Here is an 18530-nt window from a genome sequence, read left to right as displayed (position 1 = left end):
CCTGGCCTCAGCCCCCTGCGCACAGGGGAAGAGATGTGAGGCAAGGGGGTCCCCTCTGTCCGTGTGGTGACGTCAGGACGCCTCTGACCACCCACTGGGGCGGGGGCAGCTCTGACAGGCCTCCATGGAACACAGACAGACCCCCAGGGACAGGCAGGCAGAGGAGGCCTGGGCCCCCTTCTCCCCGCATGCTGTCCTGGGCAAATGCAGTAACAGTGGACGACACAGAACTCATACGCTCTGCCACTCTGTGACCTGGGCTTGGACTGCTCTGAGCCGTGCGGCCTGGGCGTGTGCAGCTGCGCCTCAGTTTCCTGACCTGGGAATGGGGGTGGTTGTCTCTGAGCAGCCTCCAGACCCCCCACCAGGCAGTGACCTCCTGGGTCACAGCTGCAGGAGCCTGACCGGCCACCAGAGGGCAGCCTCAGGGTTGCCAATGGGGTGGACACCTGCTGCCCAGCTGCCCTTGGGGTGTGGGTCTGAGAAGAGCCGCCGCCCTGAGGGGCCCAGCCCCTGAGAGCCCACCAGCCGCAGGCCGAGTCTGGCCCATTTCACGGACGGCACACACACAGCCTCCTCACAGGCCCGTCTGCTTCAAATCGAGAGTGTCCCATGCCACACCCAGGGGCCAAGGCAGGGCCCAGACACCTTGTTGCCCCACTGGGAGGGTCAGCCGCGCTTCTGAGGTCATGACCAGAAACTCCCTGTGCTGGATAAGGGGCTGTAAAGGCCCAATCTGCTGACGCAGTGGTAGAACCTCAGGCCCCAGAACTGCCAGGGCTGGGACGAGGGGACCCACCCTCCTGGGGCGGTGTGGCGGCCAAGGCCGCCAACTCACTCACGAGGCCCTGTCAGGCCCTGGCGGGAGCCGAGGCCCTTCAGACACACGTGCACCCGCACCAGGTCCAGCACCAAACCGCAGACGCCTGCACAGCCCTCCCTGGGGCGCAATCCAGGGCCCCCCCGAGCCACAGTTGGGGGGGGATCCACTGGGCGGATTGTGGGGTCGGCTCCTCCGCCCTGGGGGATGGTGGGTCAGGTCTAGGGACAGCAGGCAGTGGACAAGCGCAGCCCTGTGAGGTGCAACCTTCAGGCAGAAAAAAAGGCAGTGAGAAATCCTAATGGCTGTGGGGTGGTCTGGGGGCTGCTAGGGGGGCTGTCCCCCCTTCCCGGGTCCAGAAACTGAGGCACTGGCTGTACAGGCCCAGGCTGTGAGGCTCCGAGCGGTCCAAGCCCCAGGCCACAGGGTGGCAGAGGGCACGAGTCGTGTGTCGAGCCGTCACTGCGTTTGTTTTTCAGAGCAACGTACTTTTCGGTCCCAGGGAGTGACTTACTATTTTCCAGTGCCGGGGCCTCCGGGGGAAGGAGCTGGGGGACGGGACGGTGGCGACCCCCTGCCCCTTCAGACTCCCTGACAAAACACATCAAAGATAAAACGAGGACTTTCAAGGTCGTGACAGTGACCCTGAAGCCCGGGGCTTGCCCAGGATGCGGTCCTGCCAGAGCCTCTGGGGTTGTCCCCATCCTGCCTTCCCAGCCAGGCCCAGGCCCTGGCTCCAAGCAGGAACATGCGGGTGACAGCTGGGGGGACCCAGGGCCCCTTGGCCCCAGAAACAACGGAGAAGCCGATGGAAGAATGGAGGTGGGGGTCCTGGCCCCTGACTTCCTCCGGAGCCTCGGGGGGAGGGGCCGCCCCCCATGCGGTGCACGTCCTCACCCAGCCACTCGGCGGAGCCCCTCACTTGCCCGAACTCTGCGTCTGCCCTCCAGGGACCCCTGTGCCCCCCAGGACCACAGATGGGGGAGCAGGAAGTGGGGGTGTCCAGGGGAAGCAGGTACTCCTGCCACCTGACAGCATCCATCCCCACACTTGTCTGCTGTCCCTGGTCCCACAAGGACTCCTGACCCCGAGGTGGGGTGGGGAGAGGGTGCAGGCTCAGGGAGCCCAGGATCCATCAACTGTGTGCAGGGTGGGTGGCCTGCTGGGGCCCTCAGGAGCCTCTTCCTGTTTTAATTCACTCGATTTTCCCACCTTAACGCACATGCCAAAAATGTGACGGAGAACAGGAAGTAATGCCATTAAAGGCAGAAATCTCTCTCCCCCGCTCCCGGCCTTCCCACCTGAGGTCAGTGCCAATGCAGCGCTCCAGCCGGCCCTGCACGAGGGTCTTGTCTGAATGTGGAGTTGGGGGACCACCCCACAGCCCAGGCCACTGTTGGAGGTGCCCAGAGACCAGGGAGCCCTGTCCTGCCCTCCCCGGGGCACAGGGCCCCTCGGCCCCTCTCCTGGGCCCCCACTCTCCTCGGGCTGTTCACAGCCAGCCCGGCCCAGGGCGGAGGGTCAGGGAGCCAGGCAGCAGCCCTCACAGGGCTGTGGGCCCCTACTTGCATGCCCCCTCCATCAGAACCCCGTCTCGCTCTGGGCCCCCGGGCTCTGAAGTGCGGGGAGCCCCCCCGCCTGGCCCACAGGACCGTCACTGTGTCCCCATCCGTCCTCCCCCGCGTGGCACTGGAACCCTTCACAGCAGTAGCACCCGACTGGGGACTCCTGTCTTCCATTTAGAGATGGTGACCGGCAGACGGTGGGCAAGGGCTGGGGGTGGGCATCCCCACAGGGACCCCACCGAGCAGCTGGGACCCTCGGTGGGGACGGGACAGCCCACCGGGAGGGTGTGCCCCCCGACCCCAGGCTCAGACCTCAGAAACCGCTTGGTGGAGCCACCCCCAGCTGGGCCTTCCTCACATTCCCACCTGCAGCAGCTGGACTGAGGGGAGGTCGCCTGCGGCCCCCCCACATGTGTGGGCGCCAGTGCCCCCCAGTCCTGCACCAGGGGGGTCCCCAGACAGTGTGGGTGGTGACAGGGTCAGGGCACCAGGGAAGCTGCCTGGGCCGGAATCCCCAAGTCCTTAGCTGACCACTGATGGGGGTGTCACAGGCCCAGTACCGAGCCCCCTCCCTGCTGCCCCCTCCCCGAGTCAGCTCTCCTGTGGAGACGCTCCCCACAGCACCACCCGGGGACCTGGACTCGGCCACACACACAGTCCCTGCATCCTGCCGGTCCTGGGCCCAAGCCCAGCCTGCGGGTCAGAGGGAGCCTGTGCCCCCCTCCCTCACCCTCCCCTCCCACCGCCCAGCCAACTGAGGCCTCGCTCGCTGGTTGTGGTCTGCAGAAACCACAACCAGCTGACATGTGTTGGACATTCAGCTCCTTGTCCTGCTCCGTGGTGTCACAAAGGCCCTTGGGATGTTTTATCTGTAAGAAGTAGACTTCTTGTGCAAGTGAAGCTGGCTGGAGAACTTAGGGAAGGGCCGAAACTTGAGAAAAACAACCACCCCCAAGCTCAGTACCAGGGAGCTGGGCGGCCTGAGGCAGGTCCCAGCAGCACCCTCCTCCTGCTGGGGGCTCGGCAGAGGACCACGGACCTGGGCTCTGGGATCCCCCACCTCTGGAGCCCCTGGGTGAGGGCACGCCTGCCAGCGCATCTGTTAGTGGGCACCTGCTGTATACTCAGCGAGGCCTGAGTGTGAACTGGGGGGAGACGGACAGGTGAGTGCATCATGGGGCAGGCGAGGGGGGTGCACCGGCTGGGGCTCTGGGGTTCTCCAGGGGATGGAGAGCAGATCAGAGCAGGGGTCCCTGGTGTCGGGTTGAGGGGGAAAAGGGTGGCTTCTGGGGTCAGGGAGGCGGTGAGATGAGGCTGGGGCCCTGTTCCTGTCAGGACTCCCTAAAGGAGGACCCACTGCTGTGCCAACTGGAGGGATCCCAGGGCCCCCCGCCCGGCTGTACAGCCCCCCTGGGGAGCATGGGCTGAGAGCAGGACCACCTGGTGGGTGAAGAGAAGCCACCAGTCTGTGAGCTGCAAGGTCACCAGGGGCTGGGGGCTCAGCAGGAGAGGATGAAGGACAGCAGTGCCCAGCTGGGGCTGCTGGCCAGGCCCCCAGGGCAGCTGCACCAGGAGGCAGAGCCAGGGGACAGGCAGACGCCAGCCGGCCGCAGCCTCTAGAGAGAGGGGTCAGCATCACAGCGCTGCGAGCGTGTGAGCCTCGCTCGGACAGGTGACAGGTGACACGAGAGGTGGGAACTGGGCTTGGAAACGAGCGCAGTGGGCACTTGGCCGGAGGCGAGCTCTGGCCCTGCCTACGGCAGCCACCGGCTCACTCTGCACCCAGCCCGTCCTCTGGACGGCCCCTCCGCCCCGCCGCTGCACGCCCAGGCGCTGCAGACGGAGGCACAGAGGCCACTGCTGCCGGAGGAAAGGCTGCGAGCCGGCCACAGGCGCAGATACACAAACGAGGAAAACGAGTGCAGTCAGCCGAGGACAGACGCCTCGGACAGCAGACCCACACCCTTTCCACACCCAGAGCCCGTGTGGACACACTGACAGCCACCAATGCACCAGGAGCCACTCCTGAGAAATTCAGGGTGTGATTCCCTGAGGGAAGTATTGAGTGATTGGGCTGGGAACAGAAGAAAAGCAGGAGGAAACCTAGGAGACAGAAAACACGGGGACAGAAGACCGGAGCGAGAGGGCCCTCGACCCAGGGAGGGCGTGTGTCCGACGGGGGCAGAGGGGAGCGAACCTGCAGGCTGAGCCGGCCGCAAGAGGTTGCTCAAGGGCTCCCGCCCACCGCATGAGCTCTGCTGGGGTCTGCAACTCCGGGGGGCCCCACGTGGGGCGACTGAGGGGCTGGTTCTCACCAAGGAGCCCCTAAGGACTGGGGTGACACCCACAGTGTCCTTCCTAGAAATGTCATCCCGTCACCGGCGTGCAGGAAACAGTGGCAGCTGACACTGTCAGACGGAGCACCGATGTCCCGGTGGTCCAGGGCCACAGAGAGGCCTGGTGGGGCCGGCCAGCTGGGGACATCAGGACGCCGGCCCTCCTTTGCTTAGAAGTCGGATGTTTTGTTCATCGTGGGTTATATCTGCACAAATGTGTTAATTTTTTAAAGTATTGTGCTAAAATGCTAATTCCTGCAGTGACTGGGGTTTCTGGTGCCCCCAGTCTGACAGTCGTGCCCAGGCAAGTGCCGCGTTGTCACCGTGTCCAGCTTTGTGCCCCTGGGATGGGCTGCGCCCAGGCCCGGGCGGTGGTCCAGTGGGCATCGGGTGCCGAGGGCCCTGGAGACTGGGGGCTGCAGCCGGCGGGGAGAGGACCCGGCTAGCAGAGGACGCAGACGGTCATGGCCTCTGCCCGCCGGAGCCCGCAGCAGGACCGGGGGGGCCCTGTGAGGGACTCGGGGTGCAGATGCCGGCACTGGTAGGCGTGGTGGGAACGAAGTTCACCTCACTTCCAGCTCTTGTTTGCTGACCTCAGGCCCGGTCCTGACAGAGGCAATCACAGCGCAGCCCTGGGCTGCGGCGTCACGGGCCCGGCCGCAGGTGAGGCACGTGGCACCTGCCCCCCCTCGCCAGGAATGTGCTGACGGCTCATAAACAGCCATCACCTGAACAAAGGCCTCCACACTGTCTTCCAGCCGCGGCTCATCCTCCGTGCACTAGACAGTCAGGCCCGGTGCAGTGTGACAGCAGGGCCCTGGGCACTGTCATGTGGGCCGGCTGGTGGCTTTGGCCCCTGGTGGCCATCTGCACCGCAGACAGGTTCCAGGAAGAGGCGAAGAAAATCATGCAGGCCAGCCCTCTCATTGACGGGTAAGTGGCCACTGGGGGGCCAAGGGCTGGGGGTTGGGGGCCGGGAGCCAGGCCAGGTGCCCCTGACTTGAGGCAGGCACTGCCCTGCCATCGCAGGGGACTTGGAGCAGTGGGCATCGAGAGAGGGGGTCCCAGTGCAGGTGCTGGGGGCTGTACAGAGGTCTGAAGGGCCCGGCAGCCGGGAATAGTTAGAGAGCCAGGATGTGGGCGCCTGGGACGGTGCGGAGGCCCGGACAGCTGAAAGGAGGTGGGCGGAGTCAAAGCCAGTGACGGCAGGCCCGCCAGCATCAGCGCCTCTCGCAGCCAAACACGCAGCTTCGACAACAGGGACGCCTGGGGGACCCTGGCATGGCGTTCCACAGGGCAGGGGCTCAATGAGGCTCCCCTCCCCGGGCCACCTCAGGGCTCACAGGGGCTGCACGAGCTCCGGCTGCTCTGCCTGCCTGCCACGAGCCGGGATGAAGGGGCAACAGGGGGCAGCGGCCGTCACAGGACAAAGCTGCACGGCCACACCCAGCCGAAAGAGGACAGAAGTACCTCTTTCTTCTTTAAGATTTTATGTGTTTATTTTTAGAGAGAGGGGGAGGGAGGGAGAACGAGAGGGAGAGAAACAGCAATGTGCGGTTGCCTCTCCTGCGCCCCCTGCTGGGGGCCTGGCCCGCAACCCAGGCCTGTGCCCTGACTGGGAATCGAACCGGCGACCCTTTGGTCCGCAGGCCAGTGCTCAATCCACTGAGCCGCACCAGCTGGGGCAGGAAAAGTCTGTTTTGAATGGCCACGTGCCCTGCTTAAAGTGGGGGGAGTGTCTGTTACCAAGGGAGAGGAGGAGAAGGCCGCCAGCAGTGCCCCCGCAGCAGCGAGTGCCGGCTGTGCACCCCTCCCGGCACCTGGAAACCTCAGCGCCGCCAAGCATGCCACCCGGACCACACAGATTTGCAGGGTGGGCTGTGACTCGAGATGGCGGGGTGCCCCTCCCTCTGGGAGGCGGCTGGAGGGGGGATTGGATTCCCTAGGCAGACGGGGGAGGGGGCCTCCAGGAAAGGCGTGATGTCCCCTCAGAGGCCTGGTGCACCTCTGCCCCAGGGACAGCGCCTGGACTCTGGACCTGCCCCCACTCGGGCAGCAAGGCATCCTGACCCCCAGCCCAGTCCCCTCGAGTCAGTCAACCTCACCATTCACAGAGCCCCTTCCCCCACCCAGGGAGCGGGCAGCTTCCGGGGTCTGCGATGGCGCTCACAGAGGCAGGGGCAGCGTGCTGGGGGGGGGCCCCCCCGCAGCGGCACCTGGGGCCCCAGGCGTCCCAAGGACGAAGCCTCAGGCCCAGACCACACTGGGTTAGGAACCCAGAAGACCCCCGCCTAGAGGGCCCGTGCATGTGTGCCCACACATCCGTGTGCATGGGCACAGGCGTGTACTCACACGCTGTGACTGGTAAAGCCCAGCTTCCGACTGGTGGTCTGTGTGGGCCTGAGACTCTGCATTCTGATCAGCTCCCACGGTCTGCGTGGCTTCTACACACACACACACACACACACACACACACACACACGGCACCTAGGAAAGGTCTCCCCTGGGAGGGAAGACCGAAGCATTTACAGCCCTCAGCTGTAAGTGCAGGTGACCTGACTCAGGTGTGTGTAGGTAATGAGTAACCTATGACCCGAGGGCAGCCTTAGTCCTAAGCCTGTGAGAAGCAGGAATTCGACAGGGGACAGAGGCCAGGGACAGAGCTGGGAGCCCCCGGCCCCAGTGGCCTTGCTGACCTGCCTCCCTTCCCCTCTCCTGGCCCAGGCACAACGACCTGCCCTGGGTGATGCTCAAAAGGTTCCAAAATCAGCTTGGGAGTAAGGAGGCTGACCTGAACCACCTGGCCAACACCCACACCAACATCCCCAAGCTGAAGGCGGGCCTTGTGGGGGGCCAGGTACGGCTGGGCTGGCCCTGCACCCCCTTAGGTTGGGGGTCCATCTCGTCCCTCCCTGGGGTCCTGGCTACGATGCAGCCCCTCCCTGGGGGCAGCACACCTGATCTCCTTGGGGCTGCGGAGCTTGGGGGCAGCTCTGACAGCCACGCAGGCTGCAGGGACTGCTTCCAGAACTGGGAGGAGCCAGCCCGACATTCCTATGCGTATGGAGGGAGGGGCCTCGGGTCCTAGCTCCTCCCCCTGCCCCCCAGTTCTGGTCCGCGTACGTGCCCTGCGACACCCAGAACAAGGACGCCGTGAGGCGAACGCTGGAGCAGATGGATGTCATCCACCGCATGTGCCAGAAGTACCCTGAGACTTTCGTGTGCGTCACCAACAGCAAAGGTGAGTGCCCACCCAGCCAGCAGCCCCGGCCCCCACCTCGCCCCGAGTGGAGGGGGCGCACCTGCTGTCCAGACACCCACGGCCCCATGCGGCTCTGCTCCCAGGCATCCGACAGGCCTTCCAGGATGGGAAGGTGGCCAGTCTGATCGGCGTGGAAGGCGGCCACTCCATTGACAGCAGCCTGGGCGTCCTGCGGGCGTTGTACCACCTGGGGATGCGGTACCTGACCCTCACACACAGCTGCAACACGCCCTGGTGAGCCCCCCGGGGCCTGGCTGGAGAGAGGCTGCAGGTGGGCTCAGATGCAGCCCTGCTGCTCTGGGTCCCGACAGGGGTGGGTGGGTGGGGATGATGACTCTCCCCCCTCCCAGGGCCGACAACTGGCTGGTGGACAAGGGGGATGACAAGGCCCAGAGCCAAGGCCTGTCGCTCTTTGGGAAGGTGAGTGACAGATGCGAGAACCAGTCACCCTCAGAAAAGACGCGACCTGGGAGACTGGTGTCCCACCTGCCGGGGCCTCCGTTTCCTCACTCATGAAGGGGAGCTGGCTGGGGTCGTCTGAGGGCGGGCGTCCAGCTGGAACCTGCTGGTCATTCGAGTGACCCCGACCTTCTAGCCATGGGGCCCCTGCCCACAAGCACCCCCTGTCTAGACCTCTCGGGGGGCAGGAGTGAACCCCACGAGGCTGCACCCGCACAAGAGTGCATCCGCCCCCGTGGCCGGGGCGGGGCTCTCCCAGCCCCCTGAGGTGCGTGTGCCCACAGAGCGTGGTGCGGGAGCTGAACCGGCTGGGCGTGCTCATCGACCTGGCACACACGTCCGTGGCCACCATGAAGGCTGCTCTGAACCTGTCTGTGGCCCCGGTCATCTTCAGCCACTCCTCTGCCTTCCAGCTGTGCCAGCACCGGCGGAACGTGCCGGACGATGTGCTGCAGCTGGTGGTGAGGCGCCTCTCGGCCTGGGCGGGCCCCGGGCTCCAGGTGGGGGCCACGCGGGCTGCCCCATGCCCACAGCTCCCCTCTGTCCTGAGCAGAGGAAGAACGGCGGCCTGGTGATGGTGAACTTCTACAATGACTACGTCGCCTGCCAACAGCAGGCCACCCTGTCCCAAGTAGCAGGTAGGTGGGTGTGAGCTGCCGCGGCCGAGCGGGAAGGCGCCTCTGGCAGGACCCACACCTGCAGCCTCCCTTGCAGACCACCTGGACCACATCAAGAAGGTGGCAGGGGCCGGAGCGGTGGGCTTTGGTGGGGACTTCGACGGTGTCTCGAGGTAAGGGCGGAGACTGTGCCTGGTATGGTGACCCCTAGCTCCCTGTCATGAGGGGCTAGAGGGGTAAGTGTCCCAGCAGGCCTCCTCCAGAGGACACCCCCTCAGGCCCCCAGTGCCTCAGGGTGGGGAGGCAGATGGGTCCCCAGGCCCCTGCCCCCTGGACAGAGGAGCCAGGTCCTCTCCATGCTCCTCTCAGGGTCCCCACGGGGCTGGAGGACGTGTCCAAGTACCCAGACCTGATTGCTGAGCTGCTCAGGAGGCAATGGACAGAGGAGGAGGTCAGGGGTGCCCTGGCCGACAACCTGCTGAGGGTGTTTGAGGCAGTGGAGCAGGTGAGGAGGGCTCCCGCTCGCCCAGTCCCTAGCCGGGCAGGCGGGCAGGAGGCCCGACCGTGTGTGTGTCCACAGGCGAGCAACCACAGCAGTCCCCCCTCGGAGGAGGTCATCCCAAGGGAGGAGCTGGAGGACTCCTGCAGGACCTACTACGGCTACTCGGAGGCCTCCAGCCTCCACCGCCAGCCGGGGGCCCTGCTGGCCTCCCTTGCCACTGCCCTCCTCAGCCTGAGACTTCTATGACACCCTGGGGCCCGCATGCCCTGGGCTCTGGGAGCACCCCAGGCTCCAAGAACACAGCTCCCCACACATGACTGGCGTGTCCCAAGCAGGCACCTGGGCGCACCTGGGCAGCACGCTGCGGGGGCGGGCGCTCGGGACAAAGGCCCACAGAGGACCCTCAATAAAGGCACCCACCTCGTTGAGTCCTGAGGCTGTGTGTCACCCTGGAGGGGCCTCCTGCGGACCCCAGGACACATCTGGTGACCCGGCCCCTGGCTGGACGTCCAGGCCCCAGAGGGCCCTGGTCTCGGAAGGACTCGGGGTCTGAAGGGGGATTCGCACATCACTGCTGGGGGGGTCTTTAAAAACACAGCTCCAGCGTCCCCCCCATACTCATAAAGACACGCACGTCCACACACCCATGTCTTCCCCGCTATGCCTGCACATGTGCGCACACACCTGCATGTGTACATGCACACCTACACACCTGCACATGTATGCACCACTGCACACACACAGGCACACCTACACACCCACGTCCTCCCAGTTATGCACGCACACACCCACAGGCACACACTACATGTGCCCACCACCCCCTGGGCTCAGCCTCTGTTGACAGACCGGAAGTGAGGGTGGGCAGCAGGCTTTGGAACCACTCTGCAGTGTCTGCTCACCACAGGAAATACCGTCCTAACATAGTCCTGCCGGACTCTGCTGGGCAGAGCTCATCTGGGGGGGAGCAGCACCCCCTGCTGGGCATCCCGTGCATGGGTCCTGAGATGAACAGCCCCGTGGGCTACAGACCCAGCATGGGAGCCCAACGTGTCTGGGTCCTCTCCAGGCCTGAGACAGCCCCTGTGCACAGGCTGATGCCAGACGTGGCCCCACACAGCCCCTCTGTAAAGCAGTGCGAACCCCCAGTCCATGGGCACGGGCCCCACCAACCCTGGCCGGCTGGGACCCTCTCCAGAAGGTGCTTTAATGGGTGTCTGCTGGTCACTGAGATCAGATTCACGTTTAAGGGAAAACAGCCAGGGCCCCTGCAGAGGTGGTGCCCCCCCAACCCTCCCGCGCCCCAGGGGTCCCCCGGGGCTCATCTTCTCCTGAGGAGGGCATCACTGCTTGTCCTGAATAGTCACAACCACATTCAACCGCACCAGAGAGGCTGGACCTCAGAACCCCCAGGGCCACTGAATGGTCACTCGTCAGCAGGGACACACCCACCAGCCCTCCCAAGGAGGGGCAGTGCCCCACGACCACTGGGGTCCTGGCCACCCCCTACCCAGGGGCCGGCCCAGGGCAGCCACCACCCCACGGCACAGAGCCCTCAGGGCGCGGGCACGCCCAGCAGCGTCTGCACCTCAGTCACTCGTGGGGACGTGCTCCCTGCCCAGGCCCGGCCCCCCAGAAGGGCTCACGTTAGCACTCAGGCCGGGTGCACGGCAGCCCCGGGGCCCTCAGGGTGGGGGCAGCGGCGGTGCAGGGTCACCCACAATGGGATACAAGGGACTCTCACAGGCAGCTGACCACCTCCTCGCTGAGGGCTCTGCCTACACTGTCCTCTGCCCGGTCACGCTGACACCCTGTGCCAGGACGCCGAGCAGGGAATGCACGCGTGGCAGCTGGGTGTCAAGGACGGGGAGGGCCAGCCTGAGACCTGGCAGAGCGAACTCGCTGGGTCTCCGGCACACGCAGGGCGCGGGGGTGGCTTCTGGCCCCGCGGGAGAATCCCACGACACCCACGGTCCGTGTCGGAACAAGGCAGGGCGGCGGCCCCCAGGGACAGAGCCACACACAGGAAGCTGGCCACGGGACAACGGGCGTCGGGGCGTGACGTCTGAGTGTCCACAGTCGTCCAAGTCCTCCCACCAGGTGCTCAGCGGAGGCCGAGGCTGGCCGACACCACCCGTCCCAGCTGGGCAGCACCACGGCGGTCAGTCCTGCGGCAGGACTCCCTGCTCTCGCCTGTCACGTGCACTGACCAGGAGCTGGATGTGGGGGACGCTGCTCCGCCCAAGCAGAAGCTGAGAATTATTTGAAGGTAAAAACCCCAGCATCTGTCTGTCCAGGCAGCGCCTGAGCGCCTGCAGTCCCGGGCCCAGCTGCCGTCCCCCAGGTGTCACCGCAGTGCCCGCACAGAGTCCCAGGCCAGGGCTCCCCCACCCCAAGGCCACAAAAGCAAACCTGGAGCCACTTCTCAGCAATCACCTTGTTTACTTGCAGCAGTGTTTCAGGAACAGGGCGCAGACGCCCTTGGCCCTCACACGGGCCACAGCCCCTCCCCCCACGGGGTCCAGGACTCCCAGGACCTTCTCCGACACCCCAGCACGTGGGTGCACCGGGGAGCCACGGCCAGGGAGTGAGGCGAGGTCCCTGTGTCAGGAGAAAAGCCAGACAGAGCCCCACCCTCGCTCGAGTCTCGCTCCACGGCCCGCCACGTCTGCCCCCGTGCCACCCACTGTGCAGGCCACCCACGGGCTCCCAGTCCAGGAGGAAACACACGCGCAAGCCCAGACGTAGTGCTCCAGTGTGTCCATTCCCAAGAGCCCCCAGTGCGAGGACGGCTCTTGTGACAGCCGGCCCTCGGGAAGGGCAGGTCGGGCAGCACCGTGCTCCCCATCTTCTGCCCACTCCTCTGTTTTGGCAAAAAAAGAGAAACCCCCAAAACTAAAAGAAAACCTCAAAACAAATCCAAACAGCTTCGAGAAAACGAAGTAAACATCAGGAACGTGAAGGACAGAGGGTGCCGCCCAGGCAGGCCATCGGGACGCGTGTGCTGCTCCGTCCTGCCCGCGCGGTGGCCACAGCCGACTGGGCCCTCGGGGCTCCGACAGCCACTCTGGCTTCCGAGGTCAAAGGTGTGAGCACAAGGCAGGAGGGGCTGTCGGGTGGGGGAGGCACTGCAGTCCGCTGCCAGGAGCTGTGACCACATGTGGCTGCTCCTAGGCCAGGGGGGCCTGGGCCGCAGGGGTCAGCGCACGCCCAGGGGCCCGCCAGAGGCAGCGGAGGGGGTGGGAACGGCCCCCGGGGTGAGCACGCCTGCACCTGGGGCCCGGCGCCGAGGGTTCGGCCAGCGGGCAGGAGCACTGGCCCCACCTCCGGGACTTCTGCAAAGGCAGACTGGGGTGTGTTTGCTGGGTGGCCCCTGAGGGCACCCTCCACGTGTCCTGGGGCCCGGGCCCTGTCTGTCCAGGGGTAGGTAGGGGAGCCCCTGCCTGCTGCTGGGAGGGCTCCAGGTACCGCCCGGCAACAGGGGACCCTGCACCCCACTGGCAGACAGCCAGCGGCACAGGTGCTGTCACACGACACCCTCGCAGAGTCGGGTACAGGAGGGAGCCTGCGGAGCCACCAGCTGCTTGGCCAAGAGTCACAGAAATCACCCACAAAGTCAGAAGAGTGTGCAAACTCACCCACCACCAGCCTCAGAAGACAAGAGGTCCGAGGCTGGGCAGGCAAGAGATGCTGAGAGCAGGGAGGACCGGCACCGCCGCAGGGGCAGCCCCGAGGCGGAGGCAGGACTCGGGGGACACTGCCCAGGCAGCACCCTGCGGTCCCCTAGTTCCTCAGGGCGGCCAACCTGGAAAACAACAGCAGAGCCCGTGGGGAAGGGCAGAGTCTGGGAGCACCCACAGGCAGCCAAGGCCCCTCGTCACGGCTCCGTGGGAGCGGTGCTCAGATGGCCTGGATGCAGCAGGGCCTTCATGCAAACTCAGGAGCCTGGGCACAGAGCCACCTCCCCTCACTCACAGCCTCGGGCCCGGGCCCCACCCACCTGCGTGACAGCTGGTCCTCCTGGCTGCGCACGGAGCTCTCGCCCACGGCCGAGGCGCCCTCGGGCAGCTGGCTGAGTTGGTCCAGGACTTCCAGGCCGTTCTCCTCTGCGATCTGCACGATGAGGCTGTCCACCTGCTCCTGTGGCGTGGTCAGCGTGGTGGCCGAGCTCATGGAGTCCTCCATCACCTAGGGTCAGGTTCCGGGCGGTCAGGCACAAGCCAAGGAGCCCCCACGGGGGCTTCAGTAGGCCCACCGGTCCCCGTCTGCTCCCCTGCTCCAGCCCCTCTCTCGGCTCTCTCCAGCCTCTGGGGGCCGAGCACAGCTGCCTGTCATGCAGGGAGCGTTCCCAGCCACCCCTGCCCCCTCAGAGGCTCAGCACAGAGGACACCCGCTAGCACCGGGGAGGGGACAATGCAGGGCAGCCACCTGCGCTGCCACTGATGCGCTGCCCGCTCGCTGGCACACAGCTGACCTACCGAGGTGTGCACGTCCAGGTTCTGCACCTGCTGCTCGAACCTGTCCATCACCGCGGACACCTTCTGCAAGTCCATGCTGCTGAGGGCTCGGTCCAGGGCTTTGGTCACCTGCGCCATGTTCTTGGTCACCTGGCACAGGAGGGAGGAGGCAATGGGACTGCAGGAAGGGATGTCTCCACCAGGGACAGGCCCTCTGAGCCGCCAATCAAACAGTGGACACGAGGAGACCGGAGTCCCAGACGCCGCGGCTCCCGGGCGGCACGCTCCCTCGGCCAACACCCGCTGGGCCCGGGGGAGCGCCTCCCAGCCAGCCCCTGGGGCCCGCCTCGGCCAAACACTCACCCCCTTCATGGTCACAGCCGTCTGCACCTTGGAGGCCACGGCGTCCACGCGAGACGCCATGCGCAGCCAGTTCACACCTTCGTTCTTCTTGCGAATGGCGTTCTCCGCATACACGCGGGCGCATTCCACGTTCTTCTGCTGCAGGGCCTGAAATTCGGGGTGGCGCCAGCCTGGCTCAGGGGCCTGGCCTCTCCTGGGGGTGTCTGCTGGTGTGCTCCCTTCACAGCCCTTCACGGGGCCGAGTGCGTCACGAACACACACACGCCCAGGCCCCACGCCCGCTCAGGCGTCGGGGGCCCAGGGCAGGGCCTCCGGACCGGCCGCAGCGGGGACGCCCGGACGCAGGGCCACGCGCCCCTGCCCCTCCACGCCCCCAGCGACTCGGTCTCCCCAGCTTCCTCCCAGGCCCCTCATGCCACCACCTGAGTGGGCGCGGCCGACTGGACGGGCTCAGGCCCCCAGCGGGCTCTCTGGCCACCGTCCTGCCCGGGAGCCATCGTTCGAGCCAGAAGTCGCCAGGTCCCACAGAGGCCCCCTCTTCCCGAGGGCACGGACCCCTCCAGCCTCTTGTCCTGCTTTCCCCGACACGGGGCCCCAGGAGCCTCCCACCCTGCCCCAACCCGTGGAGGAGTCGCCCCCCTCAGCCTGAGACACAGCTTCACCAGGAGAGGGCTGAGGGGCTGGGGTCCGGGAGGACCTCCAGAAGCCCACTGCCTGCACCACCTGTGGGAAGGTCCCGTTCAGCACACCAGGAATTAACAGAGAGCATCGACCGCCAAAGGAAAAGCACAGACGTCTGATCTCTTTGCTCTGGACGCCCTGTGGGCCGGCGGCACAGAGCCACTGCAGGCCTTGGGCAGGTCTGTCCTTCCCGGGTGGAAGTGACACCCCCCATAAAGACGCCAGGGGTCCTGGCTGGCGCGGCTCAGCGGGCTGCCTGTCAGCCGTGAACCAAAAGGTCGCAGCATTGATTCCCACTCGGGGCACGTGCCTGGGTCGTGCTGCAGGTTCGGTCCCGGCCGGGGGCATGTACGAGGCGTCCCTCTCCCACACGGACGTCCCCCCACCTCGTCCCCTCTCCCTAAGGCCAACCGCTAGGCTGGAAAGGTCACGCAGACACCAGGAGCAAGGGCAGTGGCGGCGGCCGTCTCACCTTCTTCACCTTGGCCTGCTCGGCCTTTGAGTCCTTCTCTGCCTTCTTGGCCAGCTTCTCCAGCTGCTTCGCTGTGAACTGAGTAGAGGCGGGCGCCGGGTCAGACCGGTACAGCCGCCCCCAGCCTGCCAGGCCTCCAGGACACAGGGCCTCTCGAAGGGTGCCGGCCAGCCCCTCCCTTGGCAGCAGTCTCCTGCCACGGGCGCTCAGCCCTCAGCGTCTGACACTACGGCCCCTCGGCCCCTCCTCAAACCCGTCCAGCCCACGCAGCCCGGCACAGCGGCCACAGGGAACTCTGCTGGCAGGCGGTGGGCGTTGCAGAGCTGTCGCCGTGCAGGGCTGGAGGACACTTCCTCTCCTGGCTCTGCCTGTGTCCCCAGACCCGTGTCCTCGCTTCTCCGCTGGACTGGGCTACCCACCCACACGGGGCCCTTCAGGGGGCACCTCACCCTGCTCCTGCACACCCACCCCTGCCCCAGTATGCTCCGAACCCCCATCCGCCCCACCCCCTCGCCACCTGCAGACTCTCACAGTCTGCCTGCCTCCGAGCCCCGTCCCTCCGCATCCTCCCGCTGGCCCCCAGACCACCACAGCCCACCCCTGGCCTTGCTCCTCCTTCACAGAGTCCTCACCCTCCCACCACCTCCGAACAAAGGCTGCCCCGGGGCCAGGTGTCCTGGGCCCTCCTGCCACTGGCAGCAGCAGGGGCCCTGGGGCACGCCCTCACACAACCCGGCCACCTCCTGCCTCCTGGGGGGCCCCACCCAGCCCTGGTCAGAGTGGCCCCAGCAGCCCCCAGACAGGCCTCTCCTGACCAGGATGCTGGCAGGGGAGCCTGGCGGAAGGCCCAAGCCCCCAGGGCCCACAGCCCCAAACACCGACCAGTCAGTCGTGTCCCATTAGCCCGCAACACCCACCCTCCTGCGAGGGCCGCCAGCCACCCCACAGCCCTAGGCCCCCATGCCGTTGGCACTTGGGACTGTCTGTCACAGGGAAAGGGTCTCTAGTCTGTCCCCCTCCCACTCCTGGGCTCTATAAGGAAAAAAACAGGTTTTCCTGCTCTGGGCGCCTGGCCCTGACCCCCCTAACATGGCGTCTCCCCCAAAGGTGCTCACAAGCACAGCACCTGCGCCTCCCCCGCCCCTACCCTCCGGTGCAGGGCAGAGCCAGGGCACCCAGTGCATCCCTGCCGCCCAGCGGTTCAATGTCCACCAGCGACGCTCCCCGTGTGGGCACTCAGGGGAGCCGGGGCAGAAGCTACCCTGGAGCTGCAAGAGCCTTGACCACCACCCAGGCAGGGGCCCCACTCAGATGCCTACATGGCCCTCCGCTGGGCCTGCAGAGGACCCCAGGGCGCCTTCAGAGACGACACGGCCGCTCGGCCCCTCGGCCCGAGACCAGGAGAGAGTCGCCGTGCCACCGAGCAGCTCAGTGGTCCCCTTCGTTACCGCTCGGGCCAAACACTGTGCAGCGGTCGCCCGGCAGATGACCTGTCCCTCTGGGTGTCCGAGTTTATTCGCCAGCAGGATGGGGTGGGGGCACGTGGCCACCCAGTACGTACCTTCAACTGGAACAGCGTGTCTGCAAAGAGAGGGGGTGTTGAGAGTTTTAAGAGACACGGGAAACGGTACTTCTAACGAGCACATGAGACCTGAGGCCCTCGCACCACAAGGAGTGGGAAGAGAGCACAGGCGTGGACGGTGCTGATGGACCGCCACACCGCTCTGCCGCCTCGCTGGCCACAGGGCCTGGGCCACGCAGGGCCCTGAACCTCCGTGCCCTTACCGGCAACACCCAGATGGCACCAGCTGACCTCCAGGGTCAGCGTGCAGATGGGAGGACACGGAGCAGCAGGTGGCCCACAGCAAAAACTTAAGGTGGTACTACGGTGACTCAGGCACCTTTGCAAAGCTCCCTCAGAATCCTCTCCCCGCTTGACGGTGCATTTCTTACACACTCCTTCTCCCCCAAAGTATGTGGGTGGAAACAGCAGGACGACGGCCCTGGCGCCATCAAAGGGCAGAGCCATCCAGCCAGGATGAGCCCCTTGGTGCTGGGCTTGCTGCTCACTCACCCAAACCCAAGAGCCACGGAGATTCGAGTGCAGCTGAACACTTTCTCACCTGGCCCCACTCCTAGGAGGGCTCGCCACCCTGGCTCAGGGGGGTGGCTTGAAGCCCTCTCCCCAGCCTGGGGTGCTGAGCGCTATCCGCGGAGCCCAGGGTGGTGGCCCTCAGGGCGGGCCTAGTCAAGGCCTTGGGCGCAGACTCTAGAACCCACAGCGCGCCCGACACAGGAGCCAGGCGGCCGAAGAGCCAAACGTTGCTACGGCAAAATCTCGCCCCAAAGCGACGCGGGCAGTCTAGGCGCCCTGGAGAGCTGGGTGATCTGTGGCGCAAACACCAACATCGGTGTGTGGTGGGGGGTGGAGGGATGCCTTCCGAGGCCATTTGCACAGATTTCCTTCACGACGCTGACATAGCTGCGTGGGTTTTCGCGTGTCGCAAAGTGATTTTTCAAAACTTCCTTATCGCGCCAGCAAACGCGGGCAGCCCCACCCCCCCACCCCCTGTCTCCCTAGTGCCGGAGAGCAGGTCCCACCCCGGGGACTCTCGAGAGGCAGGCCGGGCGGGCAGGGTGCTGCCGGCCTCAGCTTGGCTATTTCTCTTCGCAGTTCCCTCTGATCTGACATGCCCGGGGCCCCATAGGGCGGTATCCGTCGACGGTACCGGCGTTGGGGGGTTGGAGGGGCAGCCGGCGGCTGAGGGGGACCGGGTATCGGCGAGCTGGGGGCCGGGGATCGGAAGCCGCAGGTCGAGGCCCGGGGCGCCCGCCCGCGCCTCCAAGGGCGGCGGCTCTCACCGTCCATGGCCAGTCCGGCAGCGGGAGCCCTCGCAGAGGCGGTGGGACTGGATCTGCTCGGGGGGCGTCGAATAGCCCAGCCGACCAGCTCTGCCGGGTGGGAACTTCCGGGTCGCTCCCCACTTCCGGCGCCCGGC

At 66.1% G+C, this 18530-nt stretch overlaps 2 protein-coding genes across 3 annotated transcripts; one reads left to right on the top strand and one right to left on the bottom strand.

The window, feature by feature from the left end:
• The first annotated feature begins 3180 nt into the window (after positions 1 to 3180).
• Positions 3181 to 9989, top strand: DPEP1 (dipeptidase 1). Of its 2 annotated transcripts, XM_036013309.1 has the most exons (11): positions 3181 to 3548; positions 5480 to 5654; positions 7446 to 7578; positions 7830 to 7962; positions 8067 to 8217; positions 8334 to 8403; positions 8727 to 8903; positions 8996 to 9080; positions 9157 to 9232; positions 9429 to 9564; positions 9640 to 9989. In XM_036013309.1, exons 2-11 carry the CDS (start codon positions 5551 to 5553, stop codon positions 9805 to 9807), a joined length of 1233 nt encoding a protein of 410 aa, XP_035869202.1. In that variant the 5' UTR covers positions 3181 to 3548; positions 5480 to 5550; the 3' UTR covers positions 9808 to 9989. The 2 variants fall into 2 exon arrangements, with proteins under 2 accessions (XP_035869202.1, XP_028359876.1); XM_028504075.2 differs by lacking the exon at positions 3181 to 3548 and having other exon boundaries at positions 5353 to 5654.
• A 1991-nt stretch (positions 9990 to 11980) lies between these two features.
• Positions 11981 to 18530, bottom strand: CHMP1A (charged multivesicular body protein 1A). The gene is made up of 7 exons (XM_028504065.2): positions 18394 to 18530; positions 17093 to 17112; positions 15532 to 15609; positions 14379 to 14525; positions 14037 to 14165; positions 13559 to 13746; positions 11981 to 13363 (listed from the first exon to the last, which is right to left on the bottom strand). The coding sequence occupies exons 1-7, from the start codon at positions 18398 to 18400 to the stop codon at positions 13342 to 13344; spliced, it is 591 nt and encodes a 196-aa protein (XP_028359866.1). The 5' UTR covers positions 18401 to 18530; the 3' UTR covers positions 11981 to 13341.

Source organism: Phyllostomus discolor, chromosome 12 (genome assembly GCF_004126475.2).
Source record: "Phyllostomus discolor isolate MPI-MPIP mPhyDis1 chromosome 12, mPhyDis1.pri.v3, whole genome shotgun sequence".
NCBI classification, from domain to species: domain Eukaryota; kingdom Metazoa; phylum Chordata; class Mammalia; order Chiroptera; family Phyllostomidae; genus Phyllostomus; species Phyllostomus discolor.
This window is presented reverse-complemented; position numbering and strand designations above follow the sequence as displayed.

Coding starts and splice junctions, on each gene's coding strand:
- DPEP1 (XM_036013309.1), top strand. CDS start 5,551: ATGTGGGCCGGCTGGTGGCTTTGGCCCCTGGTGGCCATCTGCACCGCA. Junction 5,655..7,445: donor GCCAGCCCTCTCATTGACGG/GTAAGTGGCCAC, acceptor CTCCTGGCCCAG/GCACAACGACCTGCCCTGGG. Junction 7,579..7,829: donor CGGGCCTTGTGGGGGGCCAG/GTACGGCTGGGC, acceptor CCTGCCCCCCAG/TTCTGGTCCGCGTACGTGCC.
- CHMP1A (XM_028504065.2), bottom strand. Junction 15,610..17,092: donor ACACGCTGTTCCAGTTGAAG/GTACGTACTGGG, acceptor GCCTCTACTCAG/TTCACAGCGAAGCAGCTGGA. Junction 13,364..13,558: donor GAGGACCAGCTGTCACGCAG/GTGGGTGGGGCC, acceptor GTTGTTTTCCAG/GTTGGCCGCCCTGAGGAACT.